At 41.8% G+C, this 16,418-nt stretch overlaps 1 protein-coding gene across 6 annotated transcripts in view; it reads left to right on the top strand.

Moving 5' to 3' along the window:
* Nucleotides 1–16,418, top strand: part of elavl2 (ELAV like neuron-specific RNA binding protein 2) — an 82,083-nt gene that overhangs the window by 41,440 nt on the left and 24,225 nt on the right. For 5 of the 6 annotated variants that reach the window (XM_046329179.1, XM_046329180.1, XM_046329178.1 and 2 more), the window contains one exon: nt 6,569–6,659. The exons of the other annotated variant lie outside the window; for it this stretch is intronic. In XM_046329179.1, the coding sequence (XP_046185135.1) occupies nt 6,588–6,659 (72 nt within the window). In that variant the 5' untranslated portion in view covers nt 6,569–6,587. The remainder of the gene's footprint in view (nt 1–6,568; nt 6,660–16,418) is intronic. 6 annotated transcript variants of the gene reach the window in all.

Raw genomic sequence — 16,418 nt, forward strand, 5'->3', positions numbered from 1 at the left:
CTCAGTGAGGTAAAACGGAGGTGGATGGGTTTAGGCTAGCACACTGGTTAAAAAAATAAAAAATAAATGGTTATTTTTTCTTTTTTTTAAAGAACTGCTCAGCAAGGCCTCCAGGGGGACAAGATGCACCATGCTCAAATGCCAGGATGAGGCTGCTGGTTGGCTGCACATGCACAAAGCCTGTACTGGGACAGATTTTGAGGCAGAGCCTTGCCAAGTTCCATTTTCTAAGTGTTTATCTAAATGAAATATTCGTGCCTTGTAGCATTGTCTCCAGTGGGACAATGGCCAATGTTTATACTTTGTACTTCTAATTAAAGGTGACTCTAAGAATGGGAGGTGACAAAGCAAGTCTTCCCTCAACATGTGGGTGTTTGGTGGCACCGTTGTCTGTTTTGGCCCAATTTGGAGAGACTAGGCTCGTTTGTTTGTTTGTTGTTGGATTTGTTGGGAAGTAATGTTAACATTCTATTAGGGGAGAGTGAGTTGATATGTAAATGGACTTCATTCCCTTGTTCTCGTCCGCACTGACTTGTAAAAAGGTTGACCGGTATGAAAGCATTATGGGGTTTTACCTTTCACCTGTTGCATTATTTTACACATCAGGGTCCTGTATTCAGTGGTTTCACAGAAGTGCTGAACTAGGATCAGGTTCTTATGATCTAAAAGGCTAATCTGATCCTAGATTGCTGTGAATACGGTGCCTGTTAAGATGTTGAGGACCGGGGGGGTAGCGGTGCCTAACTTTACAACCTGATTTTCCTGGTATTCTCAGCTTAATGTATTTTTTAAAAATGTATTGGTGGGATTTATTTCTTAACAAATCAGCCAGGTTTCAGTGGAGGCTGCAGAGAGAACGGCTTATAATAATGGAATGGTATCAAGCACAATGTATTTGATTCCGCTCCAGCCATTACATTGGGGAGGGAAGGGGGAGGTTCTCTTCTGCACTGTTCAGCCAATCCAGTAAATGTGGAGGAGGAGTTTGTTGTTGCACTCTGCAGAGGCTATAGCAAGAGTGAAGGCAGTTTTCTGTCAACCTAGGAGATGAGATGGAGCTCTTGTGAAGTTTCAAATGAGTGGATTTGTCTATTTCGGCCGCACCCGTTGCTGACAGGTGTATAAAATCAAGCACACAGCCATGCCCTCTCCGAAGAGAAACATTGGCAGTAGAATGGCCTTAGTGAAGAGCTCAGACTTTTTTCAATGTTGCACCGTCATAGGATGCCACCTTACCAAAAAGGCAGTTTGCCAAATGTCCCCCCCCCCCCTTTTGCTAGAGCGTCCTTGGTCGACCATAAGTGCTGTTATTGTGAAGTAGAAATGTGTAGGAGCAACAACGGCTCAGCCACAAAGTGGTAGGCCACACAAGCTCACGGAATGGGACCGCTGAAGTGTTTGGCGCGTAAAAATTCTGTCCTCGGTTGGAACACTCACTACCGAGTTCCAAACTGCGTCTGGACACAACGTCAGCACAATACATGTTTGTTGGAAGCTTCATGCATTGGGTTTCCATGGCTGAGCATGGAAGACCAAGCACAAGCGTCGACTGGAGTGGTGTGACGCTCGCTGCCATTGGACTTTGGGACAGTGGAATCTGGGTTTGGCTGATGCAAGAAGAACACTACCTGCCCCAATGCATAGTGGCAACTGTAAAGTTTGGTGGCAGATGAATAATGGTTTGAACCGAGCCCATAAGTTCCAGTGACTGGGAAACCTTTACGCAACAGCATGCATACAATGACATTATAGACAATTCTGTGCTTCCAACTTTGTGGCAACAGTTTTTGGTAAGTCCCTTTCCTGTTTCAGCATGACAATGCCCCCCGTGCGCAAAGTGTGGTCCGTACACAAATGGTTTGTCGATTTGGTGTGGAAGAATTTGACTGGCCTGCACAGAGCCCTGACCGAAACCTCAACGAACACCTTTTGGAAGAATTGGACCGCCAACCTCAGGCTAGGCCTAATCGCCCAACATCAGTGCCCGACCTCATGAATGGAAGCAAGTCCCTGCAGCAATGTTCCAGAATCTAGTGCAAAGCCTTCTCCACTCTTCAGGGGCTGTTATAGCAGCAAAGGGGGGACCAACTCCATATTTATACTCGTGATTTTGTAATGAGCCGTTCGCTGGGATGTTCCACATACACACACACACTACATGGCCAAAAGTGTTTTCAGTAAACAAGCCAGTTCTGACAGTCAACCTTTTTAAACAAAAAAAATATATATATTCTAATGACTCAATGGATTATTAACCTTGAGGTGAAGTGTAGGCCCTACATTGATATTTGGTCTGGAGATGAAAATGAAATGAATCCATTGTTTTGATCATCTGAAGGGCTGTCATTTAATGATAAAAGCCACACCAGTCAGATGAAGGGCTGTTCAAGCATGACTAAGAGCAGAAAAGCCAGAGTACACACCATGTTGGAAATAATTCTCGTTCCGCCTAACTGATCTCATTATGGTGTCCTTGTGACTTGCCACTACTGTTGTAAAGATCTGTGTGGTCAGCTGTTGAGCCCTAGTTTAGGTACAGCATTGACCTTGGTAGAGGGGACATTACTACCTACAAGCCTGTTGATGTTGCCTCACTGTAGAAGTTTGGCATACTCTGTTGGTTTTTTAGGTTGACTGTTCTGGTTGCTGGCTTTGGCTTTTTTGACTGCCTGAAACAGAAATCTAGGGGAAACATGCATTGTGATAATACTCTAAATATTCATTAGAAATGCTGCCGTCTAACAACTTGAACCTGTTCAACTATAGTTATCTAACAAGAGAACACGCTAGCTTGGTTTTGTCTCATCAAAATTCAATCATTTGTAAATCTTCCTCGAACACAATGGGTAAATACAGGAAGGTTAGTTTCAATTGAGATGTGTTAAGGTACATCATGTGGGTTATGATGTACAGCGCTAAGAGTCATGGGTAAAACTGAAGGTGTTTTACTCTTCATCTTTGTCCGGCTAAGTAAACATAAGTGACTATTGGAATTCATGGAGACGATTAAACCATTGATTTGAAAGTGTATTTGTTTCAAACAATTCAAAGCAAGTTGGGTTGTCTTTTCATAGTTCAATGTCTTGTCTGTTGCCAGTGGCAACATTGCTTCTGGATTGCACTTTTGTGCATGTATTTGAGTGGGCTGCTGATTCTCGTGTCTGTTAAACTGCCCTGAGTATCGATCCATTTTGCAGTTGTGACATCAAGAGCTCAAATAGTCCTATTCCTACCAATAAAATATTGATTTCTAAAATGCAACACAGGGGCTCAGTCTTGTGTACATATTTACAGAATTGCATACATTAATTGACTTGTCATTATCCCAAACATCATATTGTAATTGTAAATTAGACCGTGTTGGTCATCAGGGCTCAGACATAACTGTAACGTATTAGGATTTTGACGGTGTTTCTGCGTTGGTTTCATTAGTCGCAAAGGTAGTGACTTCATGATAAGAGCCCATGTGTGCTGATCGCATGTTTGCACTAAACTGAGTAGCACTTGATACATGTACATTGAGCAAAGATATAAACGCAACATGTAATGGGTTTGGTTTCATGAGCTGAAATTAAAGATCCCAGAAATGTTCCAGACAAACGAGAAGCTCATTTCTCCCCTAAAAAAAATGTGACATTTGTTTATCGCTGCCAAGATAATTCATCCACCTGACAGCTGTGTTATATCAAGAATCTGCTTAAACGGCATCATCAATACACAGGGGGGGACCTTGTCCTTGGGACAATAAAAGGGCACTAAAAGTGCAGTTTTGTTACAACGCAATGCCACAGATGTCTCAAGTTTTGAGGGCGCGTGCAATTGGCATGCTGACTACAAGAATGTCCACCGTTGAATGTTCATTTCTCTACCATAAGCCGCCTCCAATGTCGTTTTAGAGAATTTGGCAGTACCTTCAACCGGCCTCACAATCGCATACCACGTGTATGGCATCGTGTGGACGAGCAGTTTGCTGATGTCTACATTGTGGGGGAAAATGCCCCATGGTGGGGTTACGGTATGGGGCATACATAAGCTAGACAAAGAACACAATTGCATTTTATCGATGGCAATTTGAATGCACAAAGATACCTTGAGATCCTGAATCTGCCGCCATCACCTCATGTTTCAGCATGGTGAATCACGGGGCCAAGGTCGCACTGCTCTGTACAACATTCCGGGAGGCTGAAAATGTCAGTTCTTCCATGGCTTGCATACTCATACACCCATTGAGCATGTTTTTGATGTTCTGGATCAAAGCCCATGACGGCGTTTTGCAGTTCCCTCCAATATCCAGCAAAATTCGCACCGCCATTGAGGAGGGGGACAACATTCCACAGGACACAATAAACACCCTGATCAACTCTATGCAACGGAAGTGTGACGCTGCATGAGATATGGTCACACTAGATACTGGCTGGTTTTCTGATCCACCTGACCCCTTCCTTTTTTAAGGTATCTGACCAACCAATGCATATGGGCAGCAGGGTAGCTTAGTGGTAAGAGCGTTGGACTAGTAACCTGAAGGTTGAAAGTTCAAACTCCCGAGCTGACAAGGTACAAATCTGTCGTTCTGCCCCTGAACAGGCACTTAACCCACTGTTCCTAGACCAGTTAACCCACTGTTCCTAGACCAGTTAACCCACTGTTCCTAGACCAGTTAACCTACTGTTCCTAGACCAGTTAACCCACTGTTCCTAGACCAGTTAACCCACTGTTCCTAGACCAGTTAACCCACTGTTCCTAGACCAGTTAACCCACTGTTCCTAGACCAGTTAACCCACTGTTCCTAGACCAGTTAACCCACTGTTCCTAGACCAGTTAACCCACTGTTCCTAGACCAGTTAACCCACTGTTCCTAGACCAGTTAACCCACTGTTCCTAGACCAGTTAACCCACTGTTCCTAGACCAGTTAACCCACTGTTCCTAGGCTAGTTAACCCACTGTTCCTAGGCTAGTTAACCCACTGTTCCTAGGCCAGTTAACCCACTGTTCCTAGACCATTTAACCCACTGTTCCTAGACCATTTAACCCACTGTTCCTAGGCCAGTTAACCCACTGTACCTAGGCCAGTTAACCCACTGTACCTAGGCCAGTTAACCCACTGTACCTAGGCCAGTTAACCCACTGTACCTAGGCCAGTTAACCCACTGTACCTAGGCCAGTTAACCCACTGTACCTAGGCCAGTTAACCCACTGTACCTAGACCAGTTAACCCACTGTACCTAGGCCAGTTAACCCACTGTACCTAGGCCAGTTAACCCACTGTTCCCAGGCCAGTTAACCCACTGTTCCCAGGCCAGTTAACCCACTGTTCCTAGACCAGTTAACCCACTGTTCCCAGGCCAGTTAACCCACTGTTCCCAGGCCAGTTAACCCACTGTTCCCAGGCCAGTTAACCCACTGTTCCCAGGCCAGTTAACCCACTGTTCCCAGGCCAGTTAACCCACTGTTCCCAGGCCAGTTAACCCACTGTTCCCAGGCCAGTTAACCCACTGTTCCCAGGCCAGTTAACCCACTGTTCCTAGACCAGTTAACCCACTGTTCCTAGGCCAGTTAACCCACTGTTCCCAGGCCGTCATTGAATAATAATAATAATATAAATAAGAATTTGTTCTTAACTGACATGCCTAGTTAAATAAAGATAAAATATCTTTATTCCCAGTCATGGGAATAGATATATTTTAATTGACCAATTGAAAAAATAAGTTTTAAATGTTTTAATTTTTTTATTCTATGAACTGTAACAGCCTTTGAAATGGTGGCCTCTTTTTGGGGGGGGTGTCAGTGATTTAACACTTCCACTGCCTTTGAGAGGCTTCCTTTTTCCAAGTCATGCTTAGCTTTGTTTTCTGGTTACATTTATGGCAGTTAAAGATTCGGTTTCTTTTTTTTTACTACGTGATGTTTCCGTTTTGACTACAGCTTAAAAAAAATATATATATATATATATTTAATACCATAGTCTCCAGAGGGAGATCTGTCATGCTTTGTTGTGGGTGAACTGGACCTTCCTCAGACTTAAGACTGTGGCGAAACGTATCCACTTTGATTATTAGTGATTTACCTGACTTGTTGTGGTTATAACCTGGCTTAGGGTTATAAAGACCTGACTGTAGCCCAATGTGTCTCATGTGATCAAGCAAATTGTAATTTTGAATGACATGAGATTGGGGGGGGGGCTTTTAAGTGCTTTGTGAGCTAATTGATCATTGGTTAGTGTATGTCAGCATAATAAAAAGCAGTGGCTCTATATCGGGCAAGCTTCAGATGTAAGCTGTACTGTGCAACTCTATGGGTTTTTTACTCTGACGCATCCCATCCATTCAACTAATTATCATTACTCATGCTTGTTGTTCCTGTTTTGCGTGGCCTAAAATTTTCTTTCTTGATTCTAACTCCCTACTTATATTTCCTCCCATTTTAATTTCTGCTCCTTCCTAAAGATGACTTGCTTATTATGACCTCCCCCCTCCCAACAATGAAGTGATTTCTCCCCCCTCCCTTGCTGACTTGCTTTTGTTCCGTTGAATCTAACATGCAGTGCTTCTTGTGTCCCCATATTTGCAGACGGCAACTCCAAACTAACATGGCAGTCAGACTGTGCGACGTGGCTTCTCTGCTTAGAAGTGGTTCGTGGGCGACAGAGCCTTGGACTGGGGTTGGTTGCACTTCATCTTCAATTCATTTGGGCCAATTTAAAAAAATATATATAAATATTTTTTTTTTAATGCTCATCGTGTCAGGCCATACCAAGGACTGACTAGCTCGCACCAATTTTTCCAGAAATGTCTTGTGTGTTTAATATTAGGCTAATTTACGGTTGCTTTTCCACTTTGGTTACGAGAAACTTGTGGTAGTCTGTCCATTTGGTATGGTCTAATACGGTCACTTTGATAATGACTGTGAATGTATGCACTTAAAGTAGTATAGCATTTGAAATACTTGTAGGGAGATGTAGAAGTATGACATCATATCCCCTCGCACTTTTTTTGTTTGTTTTTGTAGTCCCAGTATTTTCACGGTTGTAGTCAAGCAACTGTATTTGTATTCACAACACTGACTTGAATGATGGAGATGACCTACTGATTTTCACGGTCCGTTAGGGCTGGGAATTGCCAGGGACGTCACGATACTTAGGTGGCGATAGGATATATTTAGCGATTTCTTTATGTATTGTGATTCAATATTGCGATTTGATGTTCCAAACATATTGCTCACTAGGTCTGCTGCAGAGACGTGTGATTTTGATCAGTAAAATATTGGAAATAAATGTGAAAAAATGATGAGAAAATGATGGCTCACTATTTACAACGATGGACTACAGGATGAAAAATACCTGAGTTTTGGCGAAGTTACTGCCAACTAGCGCTGGCTAACGCAACCTAGCAAAAAATGAATCAATCCTTGGGGTCAAAGTAGCGATATTTCGGCCAAAATAATATTGTGGTATGCCTCCCTTTTTAAAATTATAATGAATCATTACTATATATACAGTCGTGGCCAAAAATATTGTCACCCTTGCAATGTTTTGTCAAATAATGCCCCATTTCTATCAGAAAACGGAAGTTCACATACAATTTAGGTTAGTCATTAAAAATCGTTTTTCAACCACTCCACACATTTCTGGTTAACAAACTATAATTTTGGCAAGTTGGTTAGGACATTTTTCCAACGATTGTTTACAGACCGATTTTAATTCATTATCACAATTCCAGTGGGTCAGAAGTTTACATATAGTGAGTTGACTGCCTTTTTAAACAGCTTGGAAAATTCCAGAAAATTTCATGGCTTCTGATAGGCTAATTGACATTTGTGTCAGTTGAAGGTAAACCTGTGGATGTATTTCAAGGCCTACATCTTCACACTGTCCTTTGCTGTTATTCTGGGAGACAGAACGCGTCTCTTTCCTGAGCGGTATGAGAGCTGCGTGGTCCCATGGTGTTTATATTTGTGTACTATTGTTTGTACAGATGAACGTGGTTCCTCCAGGAGTTTGGAAATTGCTCCAAAGGATGAACCAGTCTTGTGGAGGTCTACAATTATTTTTCTGAGGTCTTGGCTGATATTTTTGTATTTTTCCCATGATGTCAAGCAAAGAGGCACTACGTTTAAAGGTAGGCCTTGAAATACATCCAGGGACACCTCCAATTGACTCAAATGATGTCAATTAGCCTATCAAAAGCTTCTAAAGCCATGACATTTTCTGGAATTTTCCCAAGCGGTTTAAAGGGACAGTCAACTTAATGAATGAGCTTCTGACCCACTGGAATTGTGATACAGTGAAATAATATGTTTTAACAATTCTGGGATAAATTATGTCACGCACAAAGTAATGTCCTAACCAACTTGCCGAAACTTATAGTTTGTTAACCAGAAATTTGTGGAGTGGTTGAAACACTTTAAAAAAAACGTGTTTATGTAAACTTCCGACTTCAACTGGATGTATAACACACAGTGCATTCTTACGTTAAAACCTTATTCTAAAATGGATGAAATAATTTTTTCCCTTCCATCTACACACTAGCCCATAATGACAAAGCGAAAACTGGTTTTTAAAGTTTTTGCACATATTTATGAAAAATAAATAACTTTTTATTTACATAAGTATTAAGACCCTTTGCTATGAGACTTGAAATTGAGCTCTGGTGCATCCTGTTTTCATTGATCATCCTTGATGTTTCTACAACTTGGGAGTCCACCTGTGGTAAATTCAATTGTTTTGGACATGATTTGGAAGGTCCCACAGTTGACAGTGCACGTCAGCGCAAAAACCAAGCAATGAGGTAAAAGGAATTGTCCGTAGAGCTCAGACAGGATTGTGTCGCAGTACAGATCTGGGGAAGGGTACCAAAAATGTCTGCAGCATTTGAAGGTTCTCAAGAACATAGTGGCCTCCATTCTTAAATGGAATTTTGGAACCACCGAGACTCTTCCTAGAGCTGGCCGGCCAAACTGCGCAATCAGGGAAGTAGGGCCTTGGTCAGGGAATTGACCTAAAAAACTATAGTCTCTCTGACAGTTCTTCTGTGGAGATGGGAGAACCTTCCAGAAGGAAAACCATCTCTGCAACACTCTACTAATCAGGCCTTTTATGGTAATGACCAAATGGAAGCCACTCCTCAGTAAACAGCACATGACAGCCCGCTTGAAGTTTGCCAAAAGGCACCTTAAATAAAACACTTTAATATATATACTGGGCAAGTCAGTTAAGAACAAATTCTTACTTACAATGACGGCCTCATCCTGCCTTACCTGGACGATGCTGGGCCAATTGTGCGCCACCCTATGGGACTCCCAATCACAGCCGGTTGTGATACCCTATTTCAAATCCAGGATGTCTGTAGTGATGTCTCTAGCCCTGAGATGCAGTGCCTCAGACCGCTGCGCCACTCGGGAGCCCTAAAGGACTGTCGGACCATGAGAAACCAGATTATGTGGTCTGATGAAACCAAGTTGGAACTAATTGGCCTGAATGCCAAGTGTAACATCTGGAAGAAACCAGGCACCGCACATCACCTGGCCAAAACCATCCCTACAGTGAAGCGTGCAGGGACTGGGAGACTTGTCAGGATAGAGGGAAAGATGAACGGTGCAAAGTACAGAGTTCTTTGCAAACCGGCTCCCGGGTGCTCTGGACCACCGACGGGGAGACGGTTCACAACGACCCTAAGCACCCAGCCAAGACAACACAGGAGTGGGTGTCCCTGAGTGGCCCAGCCAGAGGCCGGATTTGAACCCGACCGAACGTCTCTTGAGACCTGGAAAAATAGCTGTGCAGCGATGCTCCTCATCCAACCTGGCAGAGTTTGAAAGGATCTGCAGAGAAGAATGGGAGAAACTCTCCAAATACAGTTATACCAAGCTTGTAGCGTCATACCTAATAAGACTCGAGGCTGCCAAAGGTGCTTCAACAAAGTACTGAGTATTTCATTTAAAAAAAATAAAATAAGAAATGTATAGAACTGTGCAAAAAATTCTTGGCCTGTGTTTGGTGTGTCGTTGTTTGTGTAGATTGAGGGGAAAACTCTTTAATCTGTTTTTAAAATAAGGCTGGAACCTAACGATGTTGAAAAACTCGAGGGGTCTGAATACTTTCCGTATGCAGGGTTTGTATGCATACATACTGAACAAAAAATATAAATGAAACAATTTCAAGCTGTAGTTTATATACATAAATTGTGAATTTTAAATTTCATTAAGCCCTAATCTATGGATTTCACAACTGTGCATGGGTGCAGCCACTGGGACACCAGGCCCAGCCAATCAGATGATCCCACAGGTGAAGCCAGAAACCTGGGCTTGGCTTGGTTAAACGTGGTTGTGCGTTTTTAGTTGTACGTACTGCCAAATCCACAAACTATGTTGGAGGTTGAGACATGAACATGAAATGATCATCCAACTGCTCTGGTGGCCATTCCTGCAGTCCGCATGGCAGTTGTACCAATTGCTCTCTCAACTTGAGACATCTGTGAAATTGTGTTGTGAGACCACTGCACCTTTTTAGTGACCTTTTTGTCTCCAGCACAGGGTGTACCAGTGTATTGATCATGCTGTTTAATCAGCTTCTTGATATGCCACACCTATCAGGTGGATGGTTTGTTTATCTTCGCAAAAGAGAAATGCTCACTAACAAGGATGCAAACACACATTTATACACAACATTTGAGAGAAATAAGATTTTTGTGTATGGAACATTTTATAGCATCTTTCAGCTAATACAACATCGGACTTTACATGTTGCGTTTATTCTTGGTGTGCGTGTATCTATATATCCATCTCTACATGACCAAAAGTATGTGGACACCTGTTTGTTGAACATCTCATTCCAAAATCATGAGCATTAATATGGAGTTAGTCCCCCCACGTTGCTGCTGTAACAGCCTCCACTCTTCTGAGTAGGCTTTCCACTAGATGTTGGAATACTGCTGCGGGGACTTGCTTCCATTTACCCACAAGCATTAGTGAGGTCGGGCACTGATGTTGGGAGATTAGGCATGGCTCGCAGTCTGCTTTCCAATTCATCCCTGTGGTGTTCCATGGGGTTGAGGTCAGGGCTCTGCAGGCCAGTTAAGTTCTTCCACACCGACAAACCATCTAGTATGTCACTTTTGGGGTGGCAAGTAGCGTAGTGGTTAGTGTTGGGCCAGTTAATGAATCCCCGAGCTGACGAGATTAAAATCTGTCGTTCTGCCCCTGAACAAGGCAGTTAACCCACTGTTCCCCGGTAGGCCGTCATTGTCGATAAGAATTTGTTCTTTTAACTGACTTGCCTAGTTAAAGGTCAAATCATTTTAGTTAATTTACATTTCTGGTTGGACCTGGTTGTCATGCTGAAACAGGAAAATGCCTTCCCTAACTGTTACCTCAAAGTACGAAGCACAGAATCATCTAACATGTATTTTTATGCTGTCGTTAGGATTTCCCTTCACTGGAACTAAGGGGCGTAGCCCGAAACATGGAAAAACAAGCCCAGACCATTATTCCTCCTCCACCAAACTTTACATTTGGCACTATGTATTGGGGCAGGTAGAGTTCTTCTGGCATCCGCCAAACCCAGAGTTGTCTGTCAGTGTCAGATGGTACAGTGTGATTCATCACTCCAGAGAACTCATTTCCACTGCTCGAGTTAAATGGCGGCAAGCTTTACACCACTCCAGCCAATGCTTAGCATGGTGATCTTAGGCTTGTGTGCAGTGCAGCTGCTCGGCCATGGAAACCCATTTCATTAAGCTCCCGACGAACAGTCCTTGTGTTAATGTTGCTTCCAGAGGAAGTTTGGGACTCTGTAGTGGGTGTTGCAACCAAGGACAGACTGTTTTTACATGCTTCAGCACTTTGCGGTCCCATTCTGAGAACTTGTGTGGCTTACCACTTCCCGGCCAAACCGTTTTTTGCTCCTAGATCAGGGCTCCCCAACCACCTTCCTGGAAATCTACTGTCCTGTGGGTTTTCAGTCCAACCCTAATTTAACACACCTTGATTCTACTAATTTAGCTGCTCAACAAGACCTTAACTAGCCGAATCAGATATGCTAAATTATGGTTGACTGAAAACCCTCAGGACTGTAGATCTCCAGGAAGAGGGTTGGGCAGCCCTGTCCTAGATGTTTCCACTTCACAATAACAACACTTACGGTAGACCGTGGCAGCTCTAGCAGGGCAGAAACCTGACACTGACTTGCTGGGAAGGTGGAATCCAATGACTGTGCGACATTAAGTCACTGAGCTCTTCATCAGTAAGGCCATTCTACTGCCAATCGGCACCTCTTTGATTCAGAGGTTGGGCAAAATGCGGACGACAATTTTCAGTTGAAGACATTCAGTTGTACAATTGACTAAGGTATCCCCTTTTCCCTGTCACTCAATCAGGCAGGCACATGTGCCAGTTCTCCAGCAGATTACTGTTAGTTTCCAAATTGCTATCTGCAAAATGATAGTTAGTCTTAGAAGCTGCACATATGCAATTCTGGTTAGGAAACTTTAGCTCTAATACAGTGGTGGTATACCTAGATCTGCATATTTGTGCTGCCGCATGTTCTGAATCGGACAGGAATGGGGAGAGAATTTTCAGTGTTCAAATGTCACTAGGATCCCCTGGGAAACACTATTCCAATCATATACTTGTTTCATTGCTATGATTCTAACAGTTCACCCAAGTTTGTTTTGGAAGTCTCAACAGCGATATTTGGTCAACATTTAGTTGCAAACAACCTACCACAGTGCACCTACCACAGTGCACCTACCACAGTTTTTCTGCCAGCTTGATATCCGCTTGACATTACAAATGAAGATTTTCTCATATTGGCCTCTAAGAGGAATGCGCAGCCTGCTGTAACCATTTGTTTCCCTTAACACGTCTCTTAACACGTCTCAAAGGCAGTGGACTGTCTCATATTTGAGATGCCATTTGAACGATGGGTTAGTTAAAATTGAAGGATTTATTTATTTCTGATTTTAAGTCTTGACCAGGGCCAACTTAACTGTAATTATGGAACCAGGAAGTTGATAGCTTGATTACAGTAACACATTCCACTTTTCATGGTCCTTTTTAAGGTCCCATCCGTGTTACACGAAGGGAAATTACACATTGCTGCTAAGACTATAACCTCTGCTATAGTCTTAGAAGTGAAATTTATATAGGCCCGAGGCAGAGGGTACAAATAGTTTTTGCCCTCCTGGAAGTTTACTTCTCAGAATTAAGGATCCAAATAACTTTTTTGCGCATGCTATTTTACACATTCAAGTTTTTCACTATGCTTTGTTCTCGCCCTCCTTCTGAACCCTCAACCCATATGATCGACATGATGTACCCTATTTAAAATAAAAAATATAAATTATTTCACCTTTTATTTAACCAGGTAGGCTAGTTGAGAACAAGTTCTCATTTACAATTGCGACCTGGCCAAGATAAAGCATAGTAGTGTGAACAGACAAGTTACACATGGAGTAAACAATTAACAAGTCAATAACACAGTAGAAAAAGAGTCTATATACATTGTGTGCAAAAGGCATGAAGTAGGCGAATAATTACAATTTTACAGATTAACACTGTACCCCACACCTCAACAATCATATATATATATATATATATATATATATATATATATATATATATATATATATATATATATATATATAGATTGTTCATTCAAATCACCACCAGTTTTTTTTCAGCTGTTCAGAAATAAATACAAAAACTTACTACCGTTAGTATGTCACTTAGCAATGTCCTCGTTTATGTTAGCACAGCAGAAAACTGTTGTTCTGATTAAAGAAGCAATAGACTAGTTGAGTATCTGGAGCATCAGCATTTGTGGGTTCGATTACAGGCTCAAAATGTCCAGAAACAAAGTTATTTCTTCTGAAACTCGTCAGTCTACTCTTGTTCTGACAAATGATGGCAATTCCATGCGAGAAATTGCCAAGAAACTAAAGATCTCGTACAACGCTGTGTACTACTCCCTCCACGGAACAGAGCAAACGGGCTCCAACCTGAGTAGAAAGAGGAGTGGGAGGCCCCGGTGCATAACTGAGGCCAGCATCCCGGAGCTGCCTCTTCACTTTTGACGTTGAGACTTGTTTTTTTTTTTTGTGGGTACTATTTAATGAAGCTGCCAGTTGAGGACTTGTGAGGCGCCTGTTTCTCAAACTAGACGCTCTAATGCACGTGTCCTCTTGCTCAGTTGTGCACCGGGACCTCCCACTCATGTTAGCGCCAGTTTGCACTATTTTGTGAAGGGAGTCGTACACAGCGTTGTATGAGATCTTTAGTTTCTTGGCAATTTCTCACATGAAATAGCTTTCATTTCTCAGAACAAGAATAGACTGAGTTTCAGAAGAAAGTTCTTTGTTTCTGGCCATTTAGAGCCTGCAATTGAACCCACAAATGCTGATGCTCCAGATACTAAACTAGTCTGAAGAAGGCCAGTGTTATTGCTTCTTTAATTAGCACAACAGTTTTCAGCTGTGCTAGCGTAATTGCAAAAGTGATAAACTTGGATTAGCTAACACAATGTGCCATTGGAACACAGGAGTGATGGTTGCTGATAATGGGCCTCTGTACTCCTATGTAGATATTCCATTTTTAAAAATCAGCCGTTTCCATCTACAATAGTCATTTACAACATGAACAATATCTACACTGTATTTCTGATCAATTTGATGGTATTTTAATGGACCATAAGGGCTTTTCTTTCAGAAACAAAGACATTTCTAAGTGACGCCAAACCTTTGTGTGTGGTGTGAGAACAAATATAAATGCAACATGTAAAAGTGTTGGTTTCATGAGCTGAAATAAGAGCCCAGAAACTTTCCAGATGCACAAAACGTATTTCTCATCTTTTGCACAAAAAGGTACCGTGACGAGATCTTGAGGCACATTGTCATGACCTTCATCTGCCACCATCACCTCATGTTTCAGCATGATGCACGGCCGCCATGTCGCAAGGATATGTACACACTTCCTGGAAGCTGACAATGTCCCTGTTCTTCAGTGAGCTAAATGTAACCCATTGAGCATGTTTGGGATGCTCTGGATCGACGTGTACGACAGCGTGTTCCGGTTTCCGCCGATATCCAGCAACTTCGCACAGCCATTGAATAGTTGGACAGTATTCCACAGGCCATGATCAATAGCCAGATCAACTCTATGAAAATGTGTTGCAAATGGTGATCAAATTTCTGATCCACTCCCCTACTTTTTTTTTTGTATATCTTGCACAGAAATCTGTCTTTAGTTCCACATATTCTGGAACCGCAGCCACCAAATTATATAATGGGGATACAATAGCCTATGCCTGTAACACACGGATCTGGGAGTGATGTGTTTTTAAGTTATGTAGGCCTAATAGTAATAACATTGAGTACTCTGTGATAACTAGCATAGTGTTCAATAGCCTTTTTATAAATTTGTGTTTATGTAATTCTATTCTGTTGATTTTCTTACAGTTCAGGTCCAACTTTACTCTTCCCAAAAGTGAAGCTTATAAGCTATGGCTTCAGTTTGAATGCAATCCTCTATGTGAAGGGCATCCTTTAACTATCCAATTTGTCAGCTTGCTATTGGATTTATTAACCTTAGCTGGCTTCAAATACATGTGTATTTGAGTATCTGGTATTTAATATACCTTTTTTTATTTTGTTTCTCTGCGCATTTAAATATACAAGTGTTTTTATTTTGAGTGTTTTAAGGGTTATTTGTGAAAGTTTACCAAAATTGTATTTTTACAGTTTTCAAATACTGGGGTTAACCTCTAGGGTATGTGGGATGCTAGCGTCCCATCTGGCCAATATCCAGTGAGGTTGCAGAGTGCCAAATTAAATTACAGAAATGCTCATTTATAAAAATTCAGAAAACAAAACAGGTTTAAAGATGAACTTCTTGTTAAACCAACGTGTCATATTTATAAAATGCTTTTTGGTGAAAGCATAGCCCAGGTTATTATATATGTACAAATTATTACAAACGGTAACTAAACTCAGAAATAGAGAGAATTAATCCTTTGCACTCAGAAGACATTCATTTACTCAATAAATCTTCCTTTTGTTCGATGAAGTATCTTTATATCCAAAAACCTCCGTTTTGTTAGCGTGTTTTCTTCAGTAATCCACAGGCTCAAACTCAGTCAAAACAATCAGACAAAAAATCCTAAATGTATCCGTAAAGTTCATAGAAACATGTCAAACGATGTTTATATTCAATCCTCAGGTTGTTGTTTTTTTGCCTAAATGATCCATAATATTTCAACCGGACAATAACGTTGTCAATATAAAAGGTAAACAAGAAATGCACATGCACCTGAAAAAACTATGCGACACGTTAAGGTCCACTCGCTCAGACTGGTCTTACTCCCTCATTTATAAGAAGTGGTCTAGTGGAAGGCTTAGGAACTGCAAATTGACTCTTATGTCAATGGATA

Source organism: Oncorhynchus gorbuscha, linkage group LG25, assembly GCF_021184085.1.
Source record: "Oncorhynchus gorbuscha isolate QuinsamMale2020 ecotype Even-year linkage group LG25, OgorEven_v1.0, whole genome shotgun sequence".
Classification (NCBI taxonomy): domain Eukaryota; kingdom Metazoa; phylum Chordata; class Actinopteri; order Salmoniformes; family Salmonidae; genus Oncorhynchus; species Oncorhynchus gorbuscha.